General features: G+C 36.4%; 1 protein-coding gene across 2 annotated transcripts in view; it reads left to right on the top strand.

The window, feature by feature from the left end:
* The window catches only part of LOC149554650 (uncharacterized), a 105,376-nt gene that overhangs the window by 5,401 nt on the left and 76,670 nt on the right, over positions 1-23,305 (top strand). For both annotated transcript variants that reach the window (XM_089828712.1, XM_089828713.1), the window contains exons 3-7: positions 2,134-2,353; positions 2,508-2,708; positions 2,803-2,873; positions 2,967-3,129; positions 3,687-4,280. In XM_089828712.1, the coding sequence (XP_089684838.1) occupies positions 2,134-2,353; positions 2,508-2,708; positions 2,803-2,873; positions 2,967-3,129; positions 3,687-4,280 (1,249 nt within the window). The remainder of the gene's footprint in view (positions 1-2,133; positions 2,354-2,507; positions 2,709-2,802; positions 2,874-2,966; positions 3,130-3,686; positions 4,281-23,305) is intronic.

Below are 23,305 nucleotides of genomic sequence, written 5' to 3' on the forward strand. Positions count from 1 at the left end.
TAAAATTGATCTCACATTGTTTGACTTCTCCAAAGTGGCTAAGAGCGAGATAATGTTAGGCGTGTGCACTTTGCGACTTCTTAGTTATTTGGATATCGTGAATAAAATGAGAGTGGATAGGGACGTCTGGAAAAATTGATTGTAGAGCATCAAGAGCCCGAATACAACTGCCATGACTGAGTTCATGAACGCGTTCAAGACATGGAAGCTAGCACGTGGACAGGCTGATGTTGAAGATGAGGAGGAAGAAGAACTGCTTGACCAATCGGCGAATGATTAAGTTTTATCTTTCTAATGCTTTTAAGACATTTGGTTTCTATTTCTAAAGTTAATTTTTGGGTCTGTGTACCCTTAAGTTGGTTTTCATAACTACTTTTAACTGTCTGAGTATCAAGTTTTAAGGGAGATTCTCGGATAGCTTTCTATTTAAGTCGAAAAGTCAGTAGTGCTAGGGGTTAGCAGTTTTTGATGGATATCATATTGCGAACTTAAATCTAAGTTTTAATAGTTACATAGATGCTTTTCTAAATTTTCCAGCATTATACTTGAACAGGATTGTTCTTTTTGGAATGAAAAAGATCTGATTATTCGAAGATTGTATGCTGTGGATTGGTTCGTTGTTGATTTAGTACTAAATTGACGTCGAACTATTGAAAACTTTTTCTGATGTTGGATGATATATGGTAGATATGTTAAAATAAGCCTTTGTTCTATATGTCTTTTTGAGAAGCAATTGATAGAGAAACTGTGCGTTCTCTTTGTTTTGTTCTTTCTTGTATGTTCATTTGCTGATTTTTGATTATCCCTCTATCAAAGAATAGATGGGAAGCCTATTACTTTCTGGTTAAAAGTAATCCCATTTAAAAGGAAGTTTTGATTGAACATCTAATAAGGAAGCTGAACCTTACCAAAATTCAAAGAGGAATCAAAGAAGTTAAAATTCCTCAATTGTTGGAAACTTGTATTTGTCTTGCAAATTTGGGCGTAGAAGTTCTTAGTTATTTCTTTCTGTTAAAGGACAAATCTGTATACCAACACTAATGTAATAAAAATTAGGGCTTTTGTAAACTTTTCTTTTGTTCACCATAAGCCAGGAAGCTAGGTTGTTCAACCACTGCCCTTATGCCATAGCAGGCCTATGTTGAGGGTTTGATTTCCTCAACTTTAATTTGCATTGCACCCTCCGTTGGATTGATTCATGGCATGTATGACTGCAACCATCACACCTTTCTCTCCATCAATTTTGGAGTACTTTGGTGGATTGATGAGTTCCAAATTATTATTGGGCTTGGTCATGAATTTGACTAGAAAATTTAAATAATAGTGTAGCACACAAGGTAAATGGAAAACAATCCTCATATGGATTTCGGCAAGTGGGATCTAAAACATTAAATTGGTGTATTGCTTGTTATTGAACTCAAAAACTAGTCAGTTCTTATATATTTTTGTTGCAGGCTTCAGGAGTTTGGCAGTTGAGACACTTTTGACAATATGCACGTATTTACCTCTCAGAAAATCCATGTAAAATAGCTGCGTTGGCTAGTTTATCACAGATTTTTGGTATCTTCCTTTTCTTCATGTCTCCTCCATTTAAGTTTTACTTGCAATAGCTTTGATTCCTGCTTCCAAAGATATCTGGCTCACTGAACAAGCTAGCGGGTAGTATATTGCATCCATCCATTGCATATGTTTTCAGTCCCTTAGACCCTCTTTGCGGTCTGTTGTTGGACACTAATAAATTTATCTTGTCTTATCTTTATCAACCTCAGTTTCTGTTTCATAGAAATGCTTCACTTATCATTAGCTAGAACAGTGCAGGTTCATCTAGTGCAGACACTGATGGTAGAAACTAAAAGAATACTTTTGCATGATTTGACATTCGAGATAAACACTTTTACAGGATTTGACTTTTACTTGTAACTGTAGAAATCAAGAATCAAGAATATCTTGAACTTGGCTATGCTTGGGATATATAACTTATATCTAACTTTTGTTGAAAAATATGAAAGGCCAATGAAGTCAGAGTAAAGAATTTTTTTCTTAAAAATGAACTTCAGATTGAATTGGTTACCTAAGGAGAATTAGTTTCCTTGGTCCTATTAGCTATTAATGGAACACTTCTGAATTTGACAGGCTTGAAGATCCCCATTCAAAACAGGTCAAACATTTTGTTGCAAAGCAAGCAGAGTTAACTGAATCTTTTCTTCAGACATGTGAAACAAGAGAGAAACTGAGAGAATACATCAGCAACCTCAGTGACCGCCAAAGGTACAGTCGCCCTTTCAGAAGAGGCAACAAGTATTTCTACTTCTACAACACAGGTCTTCAGCCTCAAAGTGTTCTTTACGTCCAGGTCTTCTTCCACACAGAACTAGTAGCATGTATATTTATATAATTCAGCACTGGGGAGCTGATTAATTTATATTTTAATTAAATACGAAAGAAATTCAATGCTGTTGCTACCTTCTTGCAGACTTTCCTCACTCGTCTGGAATTGTTTATTTCAGGATGACCTTACTGGGGAACCGGAGATCCTATTTGATCCAAATAAGCTTGGAGAAGGTGGAACTATTGCTTTGAGTAATTGCTCTGTGAGTGAAAATGGAGAATATGTGGCAGTTGGCTTAAGCTCTAGGGGCAGTGATTGGGTGACTATAAAGCTCATACATGTGCCAGATAAGTGCATGGAACTCGATTTTCTATTATGGGTGAGCTTGGTGTTTTCCTCTGCAATGTCTCTTGTTTCTTCAAGTTTCTCTTGTATTTCATGCTAATGCAGGGTATTTTTGCTTCTGATAATAGGTCAAGTTCACATCCATTGCATGGACTCAAGATAATAGGGGTTTCTTTTATAGCCGTTTTCCTTCTCCCATGTAAGTTGTTTTGTGGATAGGTTCTAGTTTTTGAATTTTCAGTATTTGAGGTAACCATTTCTCAAAATTTTCATAATTTGATGCTTTTTGCAGGAAAGGAGAGGAGGTGGATCAAGGAACTGAAACAAATATCAATCTAAATCATCAGGTTTATTACCACATTTTAGGAACTAACCAGTCAGAGGATGTCCTGTGTTGGGAAGATCTTAAAAATCCTAAGAGAATGTTCAAAACTGCAATAACTGAAGATGGAAAGGTTATAAAGTATACTTGCTTTTATATTTTTAATTTTATAATGATCCACGTGGTATTATATGGGCTCATTTTCTTTTAGAATTTAGTTTTTATTTAGCCAGTAAATATTCATGTTGAAAGGCACCTGATCTTATATGGGCTCATGCTCATGTAGGTTTTTTTTCACCTCTAGCCTGTAAATATTCTTATGGACTCAAGAAGCCTTAAGTTGTGTGTATTTTGCATCATCAATTTCTTGACTGCTTCTCCAATCTGAAATTTATGGTGACCTTGCTGCTTTTTCTGAATGGCAGTAATCTTTTCATTGAGGGATAACATAGAAACCTCATTTTCCTCTTCTTTGCTTCTTTACAAACTTAGGTTTTTAATTTTGTTTCTGTGTATAGTGGTAGAGATATTTCATTAAGAAAACATATGATGTATATTGAGAATTCGAAGTTTTTGAAGTCACTAAAAGAAATATTTAGTTCAGAATATCAAGACATGCATTGTCACTGATCTTTTTGTTGATTTTGTTGATTTTCTTTGGTCCTGATAAAATTCTTTGACTTGTGGCAGTATATGATTCTGTACATTAGAGAGGGCTGTAAACCTATGAACATGGTCTACTATTGCGATATTACTACTCTGTCTCAGCAACTTGAAGAAGTCAAAGAAAATAAAAGCATGCTACTATTTATTAAACTTGTTGATGATTTTGATGCACACTACCATCTCATCTTAAATAATCAGACAAGTTTTATTTTCCGGACCAATCAAAATGCTCCAAGATATAAGCTGGTCCACGTGGATATTAGAGAGCCAGAGTGTTGGAAAGATATGATTGAAGAGTCTAAAACTGATGTCCTTGTGTCAGCTCATGCCGTTAATAATGATAAACTATTGATTTGTTATCTGAGAGATGTCAAGTATGTTCTGCAAGTGAGGCATTCCGAAACAGGCCAGCTGCTCCATAACTTGTCAATAGATATTGGGACAATTTCAGGCATATCTGGAAGGCGTAATGACTCAGTGGCATTTATTAATTTTAGAAGCTTTCTTACTCCTAGTATTATTTATGAATGCAACTTGGATTCCAAGAAACCTGAGCTGCAAGTGTTTCGTGAAAGTGTCATTAATCATTTCAATCGTTTAGAATTTGAGACTAGACAGGTTTGCATTTCTTTTCTTTATCAATTTGCAAACAGTTCACATTTTTCAGTTTTACATTGTCTTGTAATGATCATTTATTTCAATTTGTAAAGCAGTTTTTCTTTTTTTAGCATTCATTTCATGAAAAAGGTTATCATTCCACAATGATGTGTATCTTACAACTTGAGACATCATTGTCTAGTTTAAGCTAAAGTGAATTCTTCTTGCTGAGAAACAACAAAGAAACTACATTTGTGAGTTGGAATTGTTCAGTCTGCATAAATGACCTGTCTAAAATAGTCATAGCTTACATTGTATTTCCAAGCTAGCATAATTCAAATGATGGTTCTCATTCTATGCACATCATTGCATACAGCTTCTATACTAAATTAGGACAACCAAAGCTTCAGTTAACATTTTTGTGGAATTTGAAAAGTCATGTTTGTCTTACGGATGAAACCTCTAGAATCGTTGATTTGATTGTGTTTTACTATCTTCTCGAGCCTTCATTCTTTATTTATTCATTTCTTCTAAATATCATTGATTTTATATCAACTCTCATGTGCTTTTTTTTACAATAAATCTGCAAGTAGACATGTTCTTAATGTCTTTTATCTTGCATTTCAGACATATGTAGCAATATATGTGCTATCCAAGGACTGATTGGAGCAAATTATGATATTTCCTCATCACAATATGAAGGGATTATATATGAACTTTATTGTCAAGATTTGGTTCGATTTCAGTTGAACCACAATCAACTAGATTGTCACTCCTAGTAGTTCTGCCAAGTGCAAAAACTGCCCCATCTTTGGAGACTTAAGCATGCTTTGCTTTGCAGCTGTAGCATTTAAACCAGCAGACGCAAAGGTTAGATCCCAATTTTTTGTCACATCTCACATCTTCGAGTTTCTTATGTAACAAGAGACGATGGTTGGATTGTATATAGATTAAATCCTCTATTCTATTGCACCCAAATGGTTGTGCTTGAGTGAGTGGATGGAGAGGTATGCACTCCAAGTCTGCTTAGTTGAAGAGGAACTTGCAACCTATTGTAATTTCTTCTTTATTGGGCTTTCTTGCTATGCAGTTGGCTTTGATCTTCTGGATATGTATCAGCCTTATCAAAATGTCTATTTGATGTTACCAACAAGATTAGATGGTTGTGAGGACTTATTCGTGGTAGCATGAATGCTGATGATATTTCTATGGTGGAGTAACCAGTACTAGAGACATGATTCAGAGCTTATGTGTTGCATTCATGACAGTGTTGTCATTGATGTCAACATATACCTTATTTTGTAAAGATTACCAGAGTTACAAAGGAAGAATTGTTTAGCGTAGTCAACAGTCAACTAGTTGGGATGTGCGCTCAGAGATACTTATAGATGTTAGAGTTAAATGTGTAGACAAAAATATGGAAATATGACAAAGTTACGCGATGCTTTCTGAAGGTTTCTTTTAGAGAGAGATTCTAGAAAGCGGTTACTGGTAAATTGATTATATCTTTTAACACAGATGTAATCCGGTTGAGCGAGCTTAGAAGAAGGTCAGAGACATGTTAAAGATGCTGTGTTCCAGATGGTGGAAACTGATATTTATTCTGTGAGGTTTGGCGAAGTTTGTTTGGAAGATGTTCAATGTGAGTTGACGATTGCAAATATCTTTGAAAACCATTATAATTGTAATGTAACGTGTAATGTAATATCTTAAGGATGTCCTATATTATTATTGTAAATTGGGAAAGCCTCAAGTCCAACTCAATATCTGTTTTAGGACTTGGTATAAAGGAAAGATTGTTTCCTTGGTTGTAATCATTAGTGAGATCATTTTGTTGGTTTTACGAACTTGGATGCGAAATTGTATTTGATCAGATCAAAGATTGATGTTGAAGATATACTGTGAGCTTCAAAGGAACTGTATTGGCAAAGGAGTGGCTGTTTAGTCAGATCAAAGATCTTGGATATCTTTATCCGGAAGATTGTCTAGTGAAGATTTCTTTTGAGGCTATTTGGACAGTGGGTTCAATTGTCCTCCCTTTCAACCCCTAATAGGGTTGGCACATCTCCTAATAGAGTTAGAATTTCCTAATAGGCATTCAAAATCTCCTAACAGGGACTCATATGTACTAATTGTATTTCATTGGCTCCTAACATTCTATCCTTTAACAAGGAATTTTTATATTAGTACTTCATTCTGTGGGTACCATCCCCACTGGGGTTTTCCCTTTGATCAAGGATTTCCCTAGTTAACAAATCTAGTGTTATTGTGCATGGTTATCTTTCTATGCTTGTTGCATCGATTGTTTACATGTTTTAGAATTAATAAACTTGGTGACAATTACATAACTGATTCACTCCCCTCTCAATTATCTTTGTGGACTTTACTTTCTAATAATTGGTATCAAAGTACTATATATTTTACATGGACTGGATGCCTGATGCTTCTCCTATGGGGGAGTAGTTGTGTTTGGGCTGAGTCATTGAGGACTCTTGGTATTTGTATTTAACAGTGTCTTTGAACACTTGAGCTTAAGTAGATTGTTTTGGAAATGACTAAACTTAGAAAATTGACATAATGATACTTTTGTTATTTTCAATGGGGGAGGGAATTGTACATGAAAAACATCCTTTGGGGAGAGAAAGAATATATACTTGATATGAGTGTACAAATGTTTGTGTATGGGGGAGATCGACACCTTCCTTGTGCATGATGGTTACTGTATGGTTGTGATTTGAACATGAAAAATTCTTTGCAACCTATCTGAGCCTAAGATGAATGTTTACATTCATAGGAAGCATGAATGGGGGAGTAAAGGCAGATGAGGAAGAAATATATTTGGTATTCATGGTACTTAGATGTTTTTCATTTGTGTTGCCATCAATGCCAAATGGAGAGATTGCTAGCATGGATGCTGATAATATTTGTATGGGGGAGTATCATAGCAGTACTGGAGACATGATTCAAAGATTATGTGTTGCGCTCATGATAGTGTTTGTCATTGATGTCAACATATACCTTATTCTTTGAAGATTACTAGAGTTACAGATGAAGAATTGTTTGGTGCAGTCAACAGTCAGCAAGTTGGGATGTGCACTCTTAGGCACATGTTTAGAGATGCTTATAGATGTTGCAGTCCACTGCGCAAATAGAAATATGGAAGTATGACAGAGTATGTGATGCTTTTTGAAGGTTGCTTTTAGAGAGAGTTTTGGGAAAGCGGTTACTAGTAAATTGATTATATCTTTTAACAGAGATGTAATCCGGTTGAGCGAGCTTAGAGGAAGGTCAAAGACATGTTAAAGATGCTATGTTACAAATGGCGAAAATAGATGTTCATTCTATGAGGTTTGGGGAAGTCTGTTTGGAAGATGTTCTCTGTGAGCCAACTATTGCAAATATCTTTGAAAAAGATTATAATTTTAATATAACGTGTAATATAATATCTAAAGGATGCCCTATATTATTATTGTAAATTGGGAAAGCCTCAAGGCCAACTTTTGTTAGAATATATAGTCCATCGATATAACTGAGGGGGGGGGGGGGGGGAATCAGTTATTCAACTATTATCACAATTATAAGCCTGATCAATCCTTAACCATATGAGCAATAATGAGCAACCATAACAAGATACTCATACACGATAACACCAGATATGTTAACTAGGGAAACCCTTGATCAGAGGGAAAACTTTGGTGGGGATGTTACCCACAAAATGATGTACTAATATAAATATTCCTTGTTAGAGGATGGATCTTGTTGGGAGTCTATGAGATATATTCAGTACATATCAGTCCCTCTTAGGAGACTTTGAATCCCTGTTAGGAGTTGTGCCAACCCTATTAGGAGTTGTGGAAGGCATATGGATCCATTGTCCAAACAGCTTCAGGGGCAAGCCCAATGAATCCACTGTCCAAATGATCTCTGCATTATTCTTTGCAAAATAATAGAAATGAACTGTACTTGTACTTCCTCTTCCTTTGTCCTATCAACCGGACTGCTCTGCTTCTTCTAATTTCGATACCAGATTGCCAACTTCGCATCCAATAATCTCTTGGATCGCTTACTCGCATTTACCAAACACTCTGCTCTTGTTCCAACACTTCACACTTGATACACTTGATGCTTATTCTCAAACAAGGAAAACATCTTTCCTTTATACCAAGTCCTCAAAACAATTCCTTGAGTCGGCCTTGAGGCTTTCCCAATTAATTATAATGAGACCATAATTAATTATTTTGTAATCACACAACAATGTCGGCTCACAATCTTAAGAACTTCTCACATGTGCGACTCCAGACCTTGCACACTTGTTGACGTCATCATCTAACTGTCGTTTGACTCTATATAACTTTGCATATCCTGATTCTATCTTTGTTAGGAGATATAATCCAATCATCAAAAATTGCATATCAGGTACTCTGTCTCTGTACTGCTCTCTGTAAATCAAACATATCTTCTGTACGTCTTCGACTTACTTCATGCGCACTCAACCCCGTCATTAGGACACAGTGTGGAACATGTCCTTAACTGTGCTTTACTTGAACATCAATCCTCTATCCGTACAACCACAATCTCTGTTGGTTACTCTGCCAGTCTTCACAAAAACCATACTATATTTTCATCAATGACAAACACAGTCATGAATGTAACATGTCAATCATGCTACATGCTCTCAAATGGTTAGGATACATCAGCATTCATTCTAACAATCTCCTCCTGTGGCATTGATGGAAACATAGATGAAAAAACATCTAAGTTCCAAGAATACCAAAACAACACTTTGTTGCAACTGCTGCTATACTCATCTTTTCAAATTCTCTTCATCAATCAAATATGAAATCCTCTATAAAATTGCTCTTTTCTGCAACTCTTATGATTAGCATCAGTTGTTCACACACTAAACAACTGTCAACTTCTCCCCCATACAAAGTTACTCTCCATTGATATCAACACTGCACTTATCTTCCCCTTTGGCATTAATAATTCCTCATGCTGTGTGTCTCCCCTATAGAGATATCCCTCCTTATTTACATGAATCTTTCTAAATCTCCTTAGTAGAGATGTGCTCATCTATCCTCATTCAACTATCTCTCCCCCATTCATCTAGAGGATATTTCTCATACGCACTTCTCCCCCATATTTAGGAGATGTCACACTTCTCTCCCCCATATCTAGGAGATGTTTTTCATGCATTCTCTCCCCCATTGACATCAATGGCAAAGGCTTCATTATGTCAATCAATTGCTCCAAGTCTTCAACCAGCTCGAGTGTTCAAACTTCAAAGACACTGTTCAAGACCAATTACCAAGAATCCTTAGTGACTCTGCTCATCTTAGATACTCCCCCATTTAGGAAGCATTAGCATTCAATCCAGTCAAAAAATAGTGCTCTATACCACTGGACTGATGCAATCTCTGCATCATCTACTTTGAAGTAGGTAGGGGCATAACCTGAAGCATACCTCTTTAGTACTCAAATGTATCTTTAGGCAAGGGCTTCATAAAGATATATGCAATCTGATCTTTAGTACTGACATACTCCAATCTGATCTCTTTCTTTGCAACTTTCTCTCTCAAAACATGATATTTAATAGATATATGCTTAGTCTTAGAATGCAATATAGGATCCTTAGACATACTGTACTTGTGTTATCATAAAATATGATAACAGGTTCTGAAAATTCTATTCCAATATCCTTCAACATATGCTTCATCCACGTGACTTGATTACAATTGTTTGTTGCTGCTACATACTCTGTGAAATGCAATTTGTTTCTTGCTTAGCCAAGAAATCAATCTTCCTCCTTAGAAAAATGCTCCACCACTGGTACTTTTTCTATCATCCATACTGCTTGCTTAATCCTCATCAATATAAGAACATAAAGTGAAATCACTTGATATGTCATACCATATCCCATAATCAGATGTTCCCTTCAAATATCTGAATATCCTCTTTACTGCTGTATAATGATACTCCTTAGGATCATCTTGAAATCTAGCTACAATCCCAACTGCATTTTCTATATCTGGTCTAGTGTGAGTCAAATATTGCAAACCACAATCATGGATCTGTACTTCTGCTCAACTGTAGGTGTCTCATCTTTGCTAGATAGCTTGTGGCCAATTATTATTGGTGTACTAAGAGGCTTACAATTTCCAAGCCAAATCTTTTCAACAAGTCTTTCAAATACTTAGCTTGTGAAATGAAAATACCATTACTGTTTTGCACAATCTTAAACCTAGAAAAAAATTCATTTCTCCAATCGTGCTCATCTCAAATTCATTCTTCATTTCTTCAACAAACTTATCACTTGCTTCATCATTGCCTCCAAATATTATGTTATCAACAAATATTACTATTATCAACAAACAATTCTCAATTTCTTTCAAATACAGGGTTACTATCTTCCATACCTTTAGAAAATCCAAGCTTTGCCAAATACTAGTCTAACCTTGCATACTAGGTTCCAGGTGCTTTCTTTAGACCATATAGAGCTTTCTTCAATCTGCATACCATATCTCTGTTTTATGTTAGAGGGAAACCTTTAGGCTGCTCAATATAAACCTCTTCTTCAAATTCTCCATTCAGAAAGGCTGTTTTGACATCCACCTGATACACTTTGAATTTCTTATTTGCTACATATGCCAAAAACATTCTCACTACTTCCATTCTGGCTACACAAGCATATGTTTTCTCATAATCTATTCTTTTCTATTGTGAATAACCTTTGCATACTAGTTTAACTTTGTTTCTCACAACTTCACCCTGTTCATTCATCTTGTTTCTGAATACCCATCTAGTTCCTATAAAATTCTTGTCTTTAGGTCTAGGAACCAATTCTCATTTGTCATTCTTCACAATCTGATCTAGTTCTTCCTTCATTGCTTGAATCCAATGATCATCTTTGCATGCTTCATCTGTACTCTTAGGTTCAACTTGAGAAATCAAACACAATTCCTCATCACTCCTTTGTCTTTGCTTCCAATGATTTTCTCTGCAGGGTGATTCTTTATCAGGTTCTTGTCAGGTGTAGGAGTTGCTATCTCAACTCTTATCTCTTCTCTTGGTGCAGATCAATTTTCTCTTTGCTCAACAATTTGTACATCTTTCTACAAGTCATTGTTAGTCTCAAAGAAAACTTCTGCATTCTCTCTAACAATTCTAGGATTTTCTTCTTCCTCATGTGAATTGTAATCCGTCATTTTCTCATTAATTCCAAACTTTTCATCAACTTTCACATTTGCACACTCAACAATTGTCTTAGCTCTATGGTTAAAACTTCTATAAGCTTTGTTTTTCAATGAATAACCAAGAAACATATCTTCATCACTTCTTGGATCAAACTTGCCAATATCATCATCTCTCTTCATGTAACATTTACTTCCAAAAGTTATGAAATACTTTAGGTGTATGACCAAACCACAATTCAAAAGGAGTCTTATTCGTACATTTTTTGATCTGTACTCTATTCATGGTGTATACTGCTTTATTGACGGACTCTCTTCAAAATGTTTTGGATATGTTATTCTCAAACATCATTGCTCTTGCTGCCTCTAATACTGATCTGTTTCTCCTTTTTGCTATCCCATTCTTCTCAGGGGTCTTGCTGTCTCTTAATTCCATTTTCTTCACAAAACATTTTAAATCTCTAGAAGTAAATTCTCCACCTCAGTTTGATCTCGAACATTTATTTTTCACACCAGATTCATTCTCAATTCTATTCTTAAATATCTTGAACTTCTCAAGTGCTTCAGATTTCTCTTTAAGAAATGCTACCCACATTATTCTAGTGAAATCATAAAAAAAAATCATAAAATACCTTTCTCCATAGAATCCTCTTGTTTTGGTAAGGCCACTCAAATTTGTATGAACAATTTCCAACTTCTCTGTGGTAATAAAATTCTTGCTGGGAAATGATAACTTCTTCTGCTTAGCCATGATACATTCTTTGCAAACAGCATCAGTAGGCTTCATTATCTTAGGAAAATCTCTTATTGCAAATGTACTACTAGCCTTCACAATGTTATCAAAATTTATATAACAAAACCTTCTATGCCACAACCAACTATTATCCACCTTTGCAACCAAACATGTTATCTTAGTAGGATTCAATTGAAATGCATTACCTCTTGATCTTGTACCTGTTTGATGAAGGGTGCTCCCCTTATAACTCAAAAACACATAACAGAAACAAAGAAACAACAAAAATTTGCAAGAATGAAATATGGGCTTCTTATTATCGCCGCAAATGCGGAATTACATAATTCACAATTACAATATGCTAACCTACATGGGTGCCTTCATTATAGTAATTTGCAAGACAGTTGCGAACTATCACCTAGAGCTATCTTAGACAGTGTTTGGGTCTTTTTTAAATAGGCAATTTTATGCCACCCGGGAAAGTTCTAGATACTCAAACTTAATACCTAGGGCCGACTGACACTAACAATACATATAGAGTCGACCAAATACGCCTTTGACATTTATTAAAGAAATTTCAAGTAGCCTAACTTTGGAAGGCCATAACTCTTGAACCGTTTCTTCGATTGGCTATTATAACCACTTTTTAGAAACGTCAGCTCCTGATCTACAGACTTGAAATTTGCACAAGTGCCCATCCATCAAGTATTCAGATCTCACCCGGGGCCTCTAAGGCCTTCAAAATTGAGCCTGAAGTTTTTATACCCAAATTACATAAAAAATCTGCAATAACTTCACAAATACGTACAATCTGGCCATGAAACTCCACTGACAAGTTGATACATCTAAAGTGAACCTTCACCTCTAAAATTGGAACATTCCGAGCTTGTGTGACTTACTAAGTAGCAAGCCTTCGCAGACAACAACTCTGCATTAAGACAACCCTTATTGAAACAACTGAAAGGAAATATTTTTGGGTGATGCAAGATTGTTCTTTCACCCAGGATGTTCCTGCATCACTGTTCCAATTAGCTTACTATTTTTATTTTTGATAATACAAGTCTTCTCTATGAATTGCAACTAATAACCTTTATCCACCAATTGTCCAACACTCAACAAGTTATGCTTTAAAGTTTTAAACCATCAACAAAGTAAACATCAGTGTTAGTCCTTCCGTCAAGAATAATAGATCGTATCCCTATGATGTGATAGGCCGCATTATTACCAACTCTAATAATACCTTCATCATGATTCCTGAATTTAACAAACTTGTTCATTCTCTACTATCCAATCAAATTTCTTTTTAACTTGGGAAACTAGAGCTTTTCCTTCTCTAATTTCTTTATTAAGATCATCTTCTTTTATGGCTACAAATCCTAGCTCATTATCACTTTCACTCTGAACTCTTTCTTCAGACTCATCATCCTCATTAGCATACAAACAATCTCTAGGTTTTCTAGACTTAAAATTTATCTTATACTTTTTCTCTCTTTTAGGACACTTAGATGCATAATGACCAAATTCATTACAAGTCCAACATTTAAAGATTTTCTTACCATCTAGTTCTCTTCTTACAAGTAGGGCTATACCTTATTCAATCTTTCTGTCTTCCTCAGATCTGGTTCTACTGCTACTAGCAAAATCTCCATGGGTGCTTGCTCTTCTAGACAAGCATGGATGAACATTTAATGCACAAAAAGCTATCTCCACTCTTGTCAATTCTCCAGACTATCTCAAACTAGCTTCTGCTACTTACAATCTTCCAAGCAAAGTTTCTCTGGAAAATTTCTTAGTACAGGGTATCAAAAGCTCAATCCTCTGTGCTACTTGCTTGAATGGTGGTGTCAGAGTTTTTAGAATCTTCCATACAATCTCATCTTCTTCTTTACATCCACCACATGATTTGATTCCTGCAACAATCTCAAATATCCTACCAACATAGCTTCTCACAGATTTGTTGGGTGGATAATTTGCATCCGACAGTTTTAGGTAAAAATTCAGTCGCAAAATAGGATGACCAGCCATAGCATGTGAGACAAAGTCTCTCCTACCTTAAAGGGAAGATTCCCCCTTCTCACCATTCCTTGGATCAACTCAAGGTCAACAAGAAGTCGAGAGATTTTGTAAAAGGGGTGTTACCAATATTCTTTCTTCTTAACTTTCAAAAAAAAATCCATTCACTTGTGGAACGAGTAATGGGTAGGGTGAAATCTCTAACTGCACTTCTATCTAAAGCTGGAAATGGTGATACCAATAAGCCAACACTAACTCAAAAGCTAGCTGAAAGTTTACCAGTTTGGCTCTAAGTCTGGTCATACTTCTATATGAAAAAAATTTACTAATTGGGCATAAAGACTTCCAAAATTAAATATTTCTTAACTATTTTGTGAATTAAGAAAGAAATATAAGCTACAGACAAAGCTTCTAACTATATATTTCCACAATTGCTTCTAGCCAAAGCTCCGATTCCAATTGCTTCTTAACTCTTTTATATTCAGTTATCAGGAACACAAGATAGCATGAATCAAAGATAACATATGTGAAATATAGACAAATCTTCTAATTCACACAAGTAACAGTTTCACTCAATCAAAGTTAAGTCTCAATTGCTCCTTTGTATTCACTTTTCTCTCAAAATAGTGCTACATAAACAAAGTTCTGCTGGCACAATTTCTTCAGAGCTCTCTTGCATACAAATAAAGATTATTTTACAATGAGGGGGACACTCCTTTATATAGGCAAAGGAGTTGAGAAAGAGATGGAGGAAAAAGTGGTAGCTGTTAGTGTAGTTTTTTATTTTTCTTATTTTGCTAAGTTTTTCTTACACTTTTAATAATCTTGCTTAGGTTAATAAAGCATGTCTTATTAGGTGAATGGTTGTGAGGTGTCACCTTCCTACATGTGAGCATCCATTAGCTATCTTGAGAAGATACTTTGCTATCTTTATTCCGATAGATAGTTGCTCCTCATTGATTGGTGTTACCACCTCCTCCCTCTTCTTAACCTATATAAGCATGCTACCTGACTTGTATTTGCATCCTCTTAATGTTATTTTGCTTCTAGCATTTGCATTACTCTCTTGGAGACTAACTTTGTGTTGCTATTTTGATTTTGTATCATTTGCATTCATAGTTTAGATATTTACTCTTTGCACTAGTTTTCTAGGTTATTAATCTTTTCAGATTCTAACATGGTATCAGAGCTTTTCTATGTGCAAGAGTAGATTTTAGTTTCCTTATTTGAGAGATTCGGGGGGGGGGGGGGGCTAATAAACTTTATTGTAGTTTTTTGAAAAACGAAGTATGCTCTTCTCTTGCATCTTTGGATGATCTTGAGAATCAGAAAAGTTTTGACAAAAATGGTTTTTCTTTGGGGTTTCAATCTCAAATCTGACAACCAACTTGCATATTTGGAGTTTTCAATCAGTATTGCAGGTTCCAGCATGCCATTGATAGACTTAGGAAGCTGATCCAGCATTTGCATGCCATATTTTGGTTGTTGGGGTCGTTTCTTGATTTTTGGAGCCGTTTTTTACTGTTAAAAGCGTCTGATTTTACACTACAGCAACATCTTCTGTACATCAGCAAGAAAAATGCTTTCTGGGTTTTGTTCGCAGCCCCGAAAAACCATCTGGGTATCTTTTAAATTTTTCATGCAAGCTATATATTTTGCAGGATCTAGTGCGGAAAGCTACAGCCGTACCCCTCTCCGTTGGCAGTTGCAACGCAGTTTTCAAATGTCTCGTTCTTGCTCATACGGACTCCGATTTTGATGATTCTTGTTATGACCTTTGCTATTTTTTTGTGCTCTATTCACTAGTGGAGTTGACTTTTGATTTTCATGCATAAAATTTTCAGAAATTGCAGATTCTTGGCCGTAACTGTGCACAATTCTCGTTTTGGAAACTTCGGAGGATCATAACTTTCTCATACGACCTCGTATTGAAACGATTTTTTTTTGAAAGTGCATGATTTTTCGAGTAGATCATAGTGGTGCCATTTGTTTCCTCGATTATTGTGCCTAGATTTTACTTTCAACATATGCTCTTCATGAGGGTTTGTAATGCATTGAAAACAAGACCACTAAGTATTTCTTTCTAGTGGTAGTTGTAAATGCACTAAAATAAAGTTCCAAATCATTTTTTTTTGGTTGTGTTCTTTGATTGAGTAAAAAGGGGGGGGGGGGGGCATTGTGGTGGCTGGGTTCTCTTCTTTTTAGCATTTCTTCATCATGGATCAAACAAATATACCCATCCTAACTCCATACAATTACTTTGAGTGGAAATCATGCATGACAATTTACTTAAAGAAAGATGGATTAAATAGGATAACTATGGGACTTGAAACTGAACCTGCTAAAGATGAAGACAAGCCTAAGTGGTTTAACAAATGTGATGAGGCATATGGAACATTGTGTCTGTCTATTTCTCCTGACTTGCTATTTCACATTGAGTCTTTGGATACACCAAATGAAGTATGGACAACGCTAGAAACACTATTTGGCACATAAGATTCAATGAGGGGTCATATGTTGGAAAATGAATTAATTAGTTTAAGTCCAAGAAATTTCAACACAATCCAAGATTTCTTCACCAAATTAAAATCACTAAGGCTGCAGTTAAAACAATGTGGAATTGAAAAAAAAGATGAACAACTGATTCTTAGTATTCTCTCTAAGCTGAGTTCAGAATATTCTGTGTTTGTCTCTACCTTCTATGCTACTAAGGGTGCACTTGGTACTCAATTCACCATGCCATCTTTCGATGATTTTGCTGTCAATCTCACTCGAGAACAGGACAAGCTAATCCAGATGGGCACTCTTAAGTCCTCTAAGTCACATGCCTGGCTGCCAATCAAGGCACAAAAGAACAACAAGGACAAAGTAGTAACAACAATAGTAAGGACAAGAAACAAAAGAATAGCGGGGAGAAGAAGGATCAGATATCGATTTCTTCAAAAGCAACTATTGATACACCATCTTCCAAGGGCGATAAGCCTAAGAAAGAAAAGGTCAAATGTGCCTATTGTGAAAGACCTGGTCATGATGAACATAAATGTTTGCAGAAACAACTTGATCACTTGACATACATTCTTGAGAAGAATAATATCAGTGTTCCTGAGTCTATCAAACAAAGTTCTAATGAAGGGTCTAACAAGGAAAAAGAAAACAGCAAGGGGAAAGGAAAGGGCAAGGCCTTTTTTGCAGTTGTTTCCTCACCATCCACTTGGGTTCTTGATTCGGGTGCTTCACACCACATGGCTTCATCTAAGGAAGAACTTGCATCCTTGGAGCCGTGTACTATGCCTTCTATTTTGATGGGTGATAACACTCTTGTTGAAGTGTGTGGGAGAGGGTCTGTTGATGTGGGGGATGGCACATTCCATGATGTTCTTTGTGTACCCTCATTGTCAACTAATCTCCTATCGGTACACCAGATCACTCACACAGGTTTAGGCAAGCGGGTTGAGTTCACTCCTGATTCAGTGGAGATACGTGAGTTGCACAATGATTCTACAGTTGTAGTTGGGAGAGCAGATCATCAGCATGACTCTATATGTTTTCTCACTTTGTTCCTGATCCTCCTTTGACTGTTTCACTCACTCACTCTAATGATGTGAGCAGATTATGGCATGAGCAGTTTGGCCATCTTAACTTCCACTACTTGCATCAGCTTAACCAGCAGAGCATGGTCACAGGGTTGCCATCTACTTTGACATTGGAGTCACTTGGAATACATGATAGATCTTCTAATGGGTCAGATTCACTTGAGCAGTCTTCTACTTCCACTTTTGATGCAGAGAGTGATTCAAAGGACTCACCTCCTTCCTCTCCTAGTCATCATTCACAGGTTGATGATTCTCCTCTAGATTCTCCATCTTCTGGTCCACTTTGCGCTAGACAGACCTTGCAGTTTGCAGGTGATTGGGTTGGGGATCCATCAGACACCAAGCAGACTCGTTCACAATTTCAGGATGCTCTGCATATCTTCATTGCTACTGCCTCAAATCCATAGTCCTTCCATGAGGCTTCTAGTATTTCTGAGTGGGATACAGCTATGCAGGAAGAGTATAGTTCCTTGATGAGGAACCACACTTGGGATCTTGTCCCTTTTCCTAAGGGAAGAAAAAATGTTAGATGTAAGTGGATCTACCAGACAAAATTTGCAAGCTTTGCTGGGGGTATGGGATGCTTCATCTTTTGGGGGGGCCGCTTCCTCTCACTTGGAGTCCTAATTTTCTTTGGGGAGTCTCTTTTCTCTCTCTTTTGGGGGAATTTTATGTACATGGGTACCTCATCAGGCTTGACTTGCCGGGACCCATTTCTACATCCACCTAAGCTTCGCTTATGGGGGGGTGTTAGTGTAGTTTTTTATTTTTCTTATTTTGCTAAGTTTTTCCTACACTTTTAATAATCTCGCTTAGGTTAATAAAGCATGTCTTATTAGGTGAATGGTTGTGAGGTGTCACCTTCCTACATGTGAGCGTCCATTAGCTATCTTGGGAAGATACTTTGCTATCTTTATTCCGATAGATGGTTGCTCCTCATTGGTTGGTGTTACCACCTCCTCCCTCTTCCTAGCCTATATAAGCATGCTACCTGGCTTGTATTTGCATCTCTTGTTTTTACATCCTCTTAATGCTATTTTGCTTCTAGCATTTGCATTACTCTCTTGGAGACTAACTCTGTGTTGCTATTTTGATTTTGTATCATTTGCATTCATAGTTTAGATATTTACTCTTTGCACTAGTTTTCTGGGTTATTAATCTTTTCAAATTCTAACAGTAGCAACTCAACCAATTTTGACCTAGTCTAACTAAGAGAGAAATTATTGGGTTACATGCAACTGCACATGTAACTCGCATTACATCTTTTCATGCACATGCAATTCATATTACATGTAATTACATATTTTCATGCAATGCATCCTCTAAGATCTACAAACAGAAATAAAAACAAAACTATTGAACTTGATGATAACATCATGCACTGTAAAATTAGAAATCTCCGTTGTCTTCGATATAGCTTCTATCCTTACTGTATCTGCATATGTTGATAGTACAACCTTGGAATTTATTGCCAGAGAATCTAGCAAGTGTTTTATCGGGGATTTATACAGGACAAACTTGTTCATCGTGTGAGAACCAAATCTAAATCAGCATTGATTCTGATTGTATATTCTGAACTTGCCCTCTCAACTGCAATCAATTACCACATTCATCAAGAACCTGGCATCCCATTTGTTCCAAATCATAAGTGATACCTGTTTCTACTGCTTGACAATCTCCAAGGGTTGCATACAACTTTGTAATCAACTTCCTCAATGTTTCCTCTTTGTAGCCCATAAGACCTTGAAATTTGAAGAACATTTCACATGATGGAAGAATGTCACACAAGACCAAGGCATCTAGATCAAATTTTGCAACCTCATCCTAGTCATTGAGAATCTCCTTCAAATCATCGACTTCTCGAGTCAAAAAAGAAATCAAATTTAGTTCCATTTCATTCATCTCTTTGGCACGCCTAAGAACTGCAAATGTTTCTGTAATGGCTTGAACTCCTTCAAAGATGACTTCCCCTATCCAAGACTTGGTGGCTTCAATCAACTTTCTTTCCTTAGACGTTTGAGACACAATAACAACACTTTGAGAAGACTATTGCCGAATAACCTCATTCAAATGAGTAACCTCCTATTTGAGTTGATTCTTCTTCTCCCATAATTTATGATTGCTTTTTGATACATTAGCTAATGCATCTTGAGCATCTTACAAGCAACTCAAATGTGACTACTTCCCGATTTCTACCTTAGTGAACATGTAATTAGAATGGATAAGTTCTTCAACAGGTTTGTCCACCAGTGGCTCAACAACTTCTACGAACTTGGTTTTATTTGAATCCACTAAGATCCTTGAAACAATCTTATCTTTCAAAGATTTGCACTTAGTTTTCTTGACAGGAAGGTTATCCGAAGGGACAACTACTTTTCTTGTCTTCATTGTGATCCTGCTTAACCATGCAGGCAAGCTGAAACTTTCATCTGTACAAGCAGGTACAACGAAAACCATTGGCATTGATCCTAATTGTATCTCTATTGTAACTGAACAAGATTCAATCTGCACAGCTGAATTCATAGGAGCATGATGAGAGGTTTCTATCATGAAAAGCTCAAAACCCGTCAAAGATGTATCAAGTTGGGAAACTTGACCATTCGTAAGAGTTGGAAAATCCTTAAACACACTTCCCAAATGCTCATATTGTTCATTTGCCAAAACGAGAGGAACAACTGAAGAAATAGGAAGAGCCCATTTGTTGACTTCTGAAACTAGAATAGAAGGTGTGAAAACAGTGGAAAATGAATCCACATCATCATCTATCTCATCCGAAAAAGGTGCTTCATGCATGGATGGTGCATGAATTTGTGTAGGTCTTTGGGGAGATATGATCATGACATCCCCTTCTTCCTCCTCATCTTCTTCGTCTTATTCTGTCTCCAATTCCTCTTAAGATTCTTCCTCCGATTCTTGAATTGGTTCAGAGATCTGAGATGACTTAGATCCCTTTCTGCCCTTTAACTTGAATTTTAGGGAACTCTTCACATCAGAAGAGGAAGCACCATCTTTCCCTGTAATTTTCAGCTGTGAATTCCTTCCAAGAGGGCCAAAGCTTCCACTATCCAAACCCAACTTAGGATTAACTCTTTTTAGGCCTTTAATTTTCAGCCACTTGTTGGTGTTTACCAAAATGGATTGAAATCTATTCAGGATAGATGTACCTTCTTTTTGCTGCCATTGAATGGAAAAATGACACCTTTTATTGAAACCGACCTGATGAAATTCCGGATCAAGAATGTCACCGACATCTTCAATTTGGAAATCTGAAGGGATCTCCAGCATGTTAAGATTGATTATCTACTGTAAAGTTAATCTACAGTAGTCCATCTTCATTATACCCAGCTCTATTCTAATATCAATCTAGACATCCTCGATGCAATGAACATGTGTGAAAGCCTTCTTCATTTGAAAATTAATTTCTCGATAATCAAAGTCAAATCTAGCTTTGAACTTCTTCAAAGTGATCAATTGCAATTTTGCTTCCATATTTTTTTCTTTATGTACAAAATTGATTGAATAGTTACCAATTGCCAAGGGTTTGGCAGAAGAAATAGCAAAACTAGGCCTGTGCAAAGTATGCTGATCAGACTACACTTCCATAAGTTGTTTAGCTAACTTCATCAAGATGATCTTATCAGTAGCATACCTAGGCAAGGTATATGATTGACCTTTAAAGTATCCAACTCTCAAGTATGTAAAAGTTGGAAACTAGATAAAGATACAACAGTACTGATTTACCTTCTCCCTAGCTTCATTACATACTCTTTTGATGGATAAATGTCTATCAAACAAGCACCAGAAATGCCCAAAGAAAGCATCTTGGACTCTTCTGTAATGGAATTTACTATTAGCCAAAGTGATATGATCATAGTAATCCCAAACTGGAATCTGTAGATGATCTCCTTTGGTTGAAAGCCTAGAGAAAGTTTCCATGGCAGAAGCAATGTCTACAAGGTAGGAATTCATGTAAAAGGGCATCGAAGTCCCTGCGTTGAGCAACTGCTGGCAGAGTGCAGTGCTAATTAGTTCTCCCCAAAATATGTGTTGCTTATTCTGCATGATTTGAAAGATGAATTTTTACATCCATGGTTCAAAATCGATGGAATCTTTAAGGCCACAAACCTTGCTGAGAAGAATAATAAGGTCTTTGTACTCTTGCTTGAAGTTAGACCTGTGAATGGTCTTTGGCCATCTCGAGAAATTAGTCCTCTTATTATCCAACCAGTGTTGATTTACATATGTTTGATAATCTCCCTTCTCATTCCAGATTTCTAGAGATAATTCTTTGGTCAGATCTACACACTTTGCATTATGTGGCACTTTGAAGATTCGCTCGATGACTTCTGGATCAAGACTAATAACAACCCTACCATCAACATCCTTGATTGTTTTTTATTTAGGGCTGAAGCATTTGGCACATCCAAGAACGAACTCAGGTTCCATGGAAGCCATGGGAAATGCAGATACCAAGTGAATATGACTTCTCTTGATGCACTTCATCTCATGACTAACAACATTTTCTACTCTTTGCAGAAAATCAGCCATGTCCACGTGTCCAATTTTCGTGTCCAACACGTTGTCAAGAATAGATACGACTGATGATGGAGCTGCATGAGCTAACTCTTTATCAAATTGATATTTCATCTTGCCCTTAGATTTAGATGGTGAGGGCATCTCTTGCGCTTGTGCTACAAGAGAAAAATCCCAAAACATAAACACGTCATCAGAGAAAATCACCATACAAGTTGATTCTAGATCAGCAGCAAAGGTTCGAATACGGATTTGAAACTTAGGAGATCCAATGAGATGATTTCAAAAGAGAAATCATATACATATGCAGTGAATGGAGATGAAATGTGAATGAAAATGGAATATGAAATGAAAATGGAATGTAGAATGAAATATTATGGAAGTGGATATGTGTGAAGGTGGAACACATGGGAATGCGTGCAAATGAAGGTCGCTGATTTAAAAAAATGTGACTTATGGTTTTCAAGATGTTAATGATTACATGTAAGTGCAACATGTAATGAGGGATGGAAAGTGAGATGAGATGCAAAGCATGGAAAGACGCGGAAAATGGAAAAATATGTATTTGCTCATGGAGGCATGAGTGCATATGGAGAGATGAAAATGGAATGAAGCTTGAGGGAAAATGAACTTTATGGTCGTCTTTGGTGAAAAGGCGAAGTCAAAGTACATGGGAAAACATGCATATGACATTTTTTACTTTTCAAAAAGTGACTAAGTAAAAAACGGGTTTTGGAGATGCAATTACACGTAAGGCTTTTCATGTAATCATGTTGTGAAAGCGGATGTCGAAAGTGAGATGAGTGAAAATGGAAGTGGAAAATGAGATTACATGCATGCGCAGATGGTGAATGAGATGGAAAACATGTAATCACATTTGATGAATGAGATGCAAAGTGTTGTGACATGAAAAATGGAAATGGAATGTGATGATGCTTTTGCATGAAATGAAAGATGAACAAGTCCTTGGAAAATAACTTGTAA

This window comes from Cupressus sempervirens, chromosome 5 (genome assembly GCF_028749045.1).
Source record: "Cupressus sempervirens isolate cs-2001-9-10 chromosome 5, ASM2874904v1, whole genome shotgun sequence".
Taxonomy (NCBI): domain Eukaryota; kingdom Viridiplantae; phylum Streptophyta; class Pinopsida; order Cupressales; family Cupressaceae; genus Cupressus; species Cupressus sempervirens.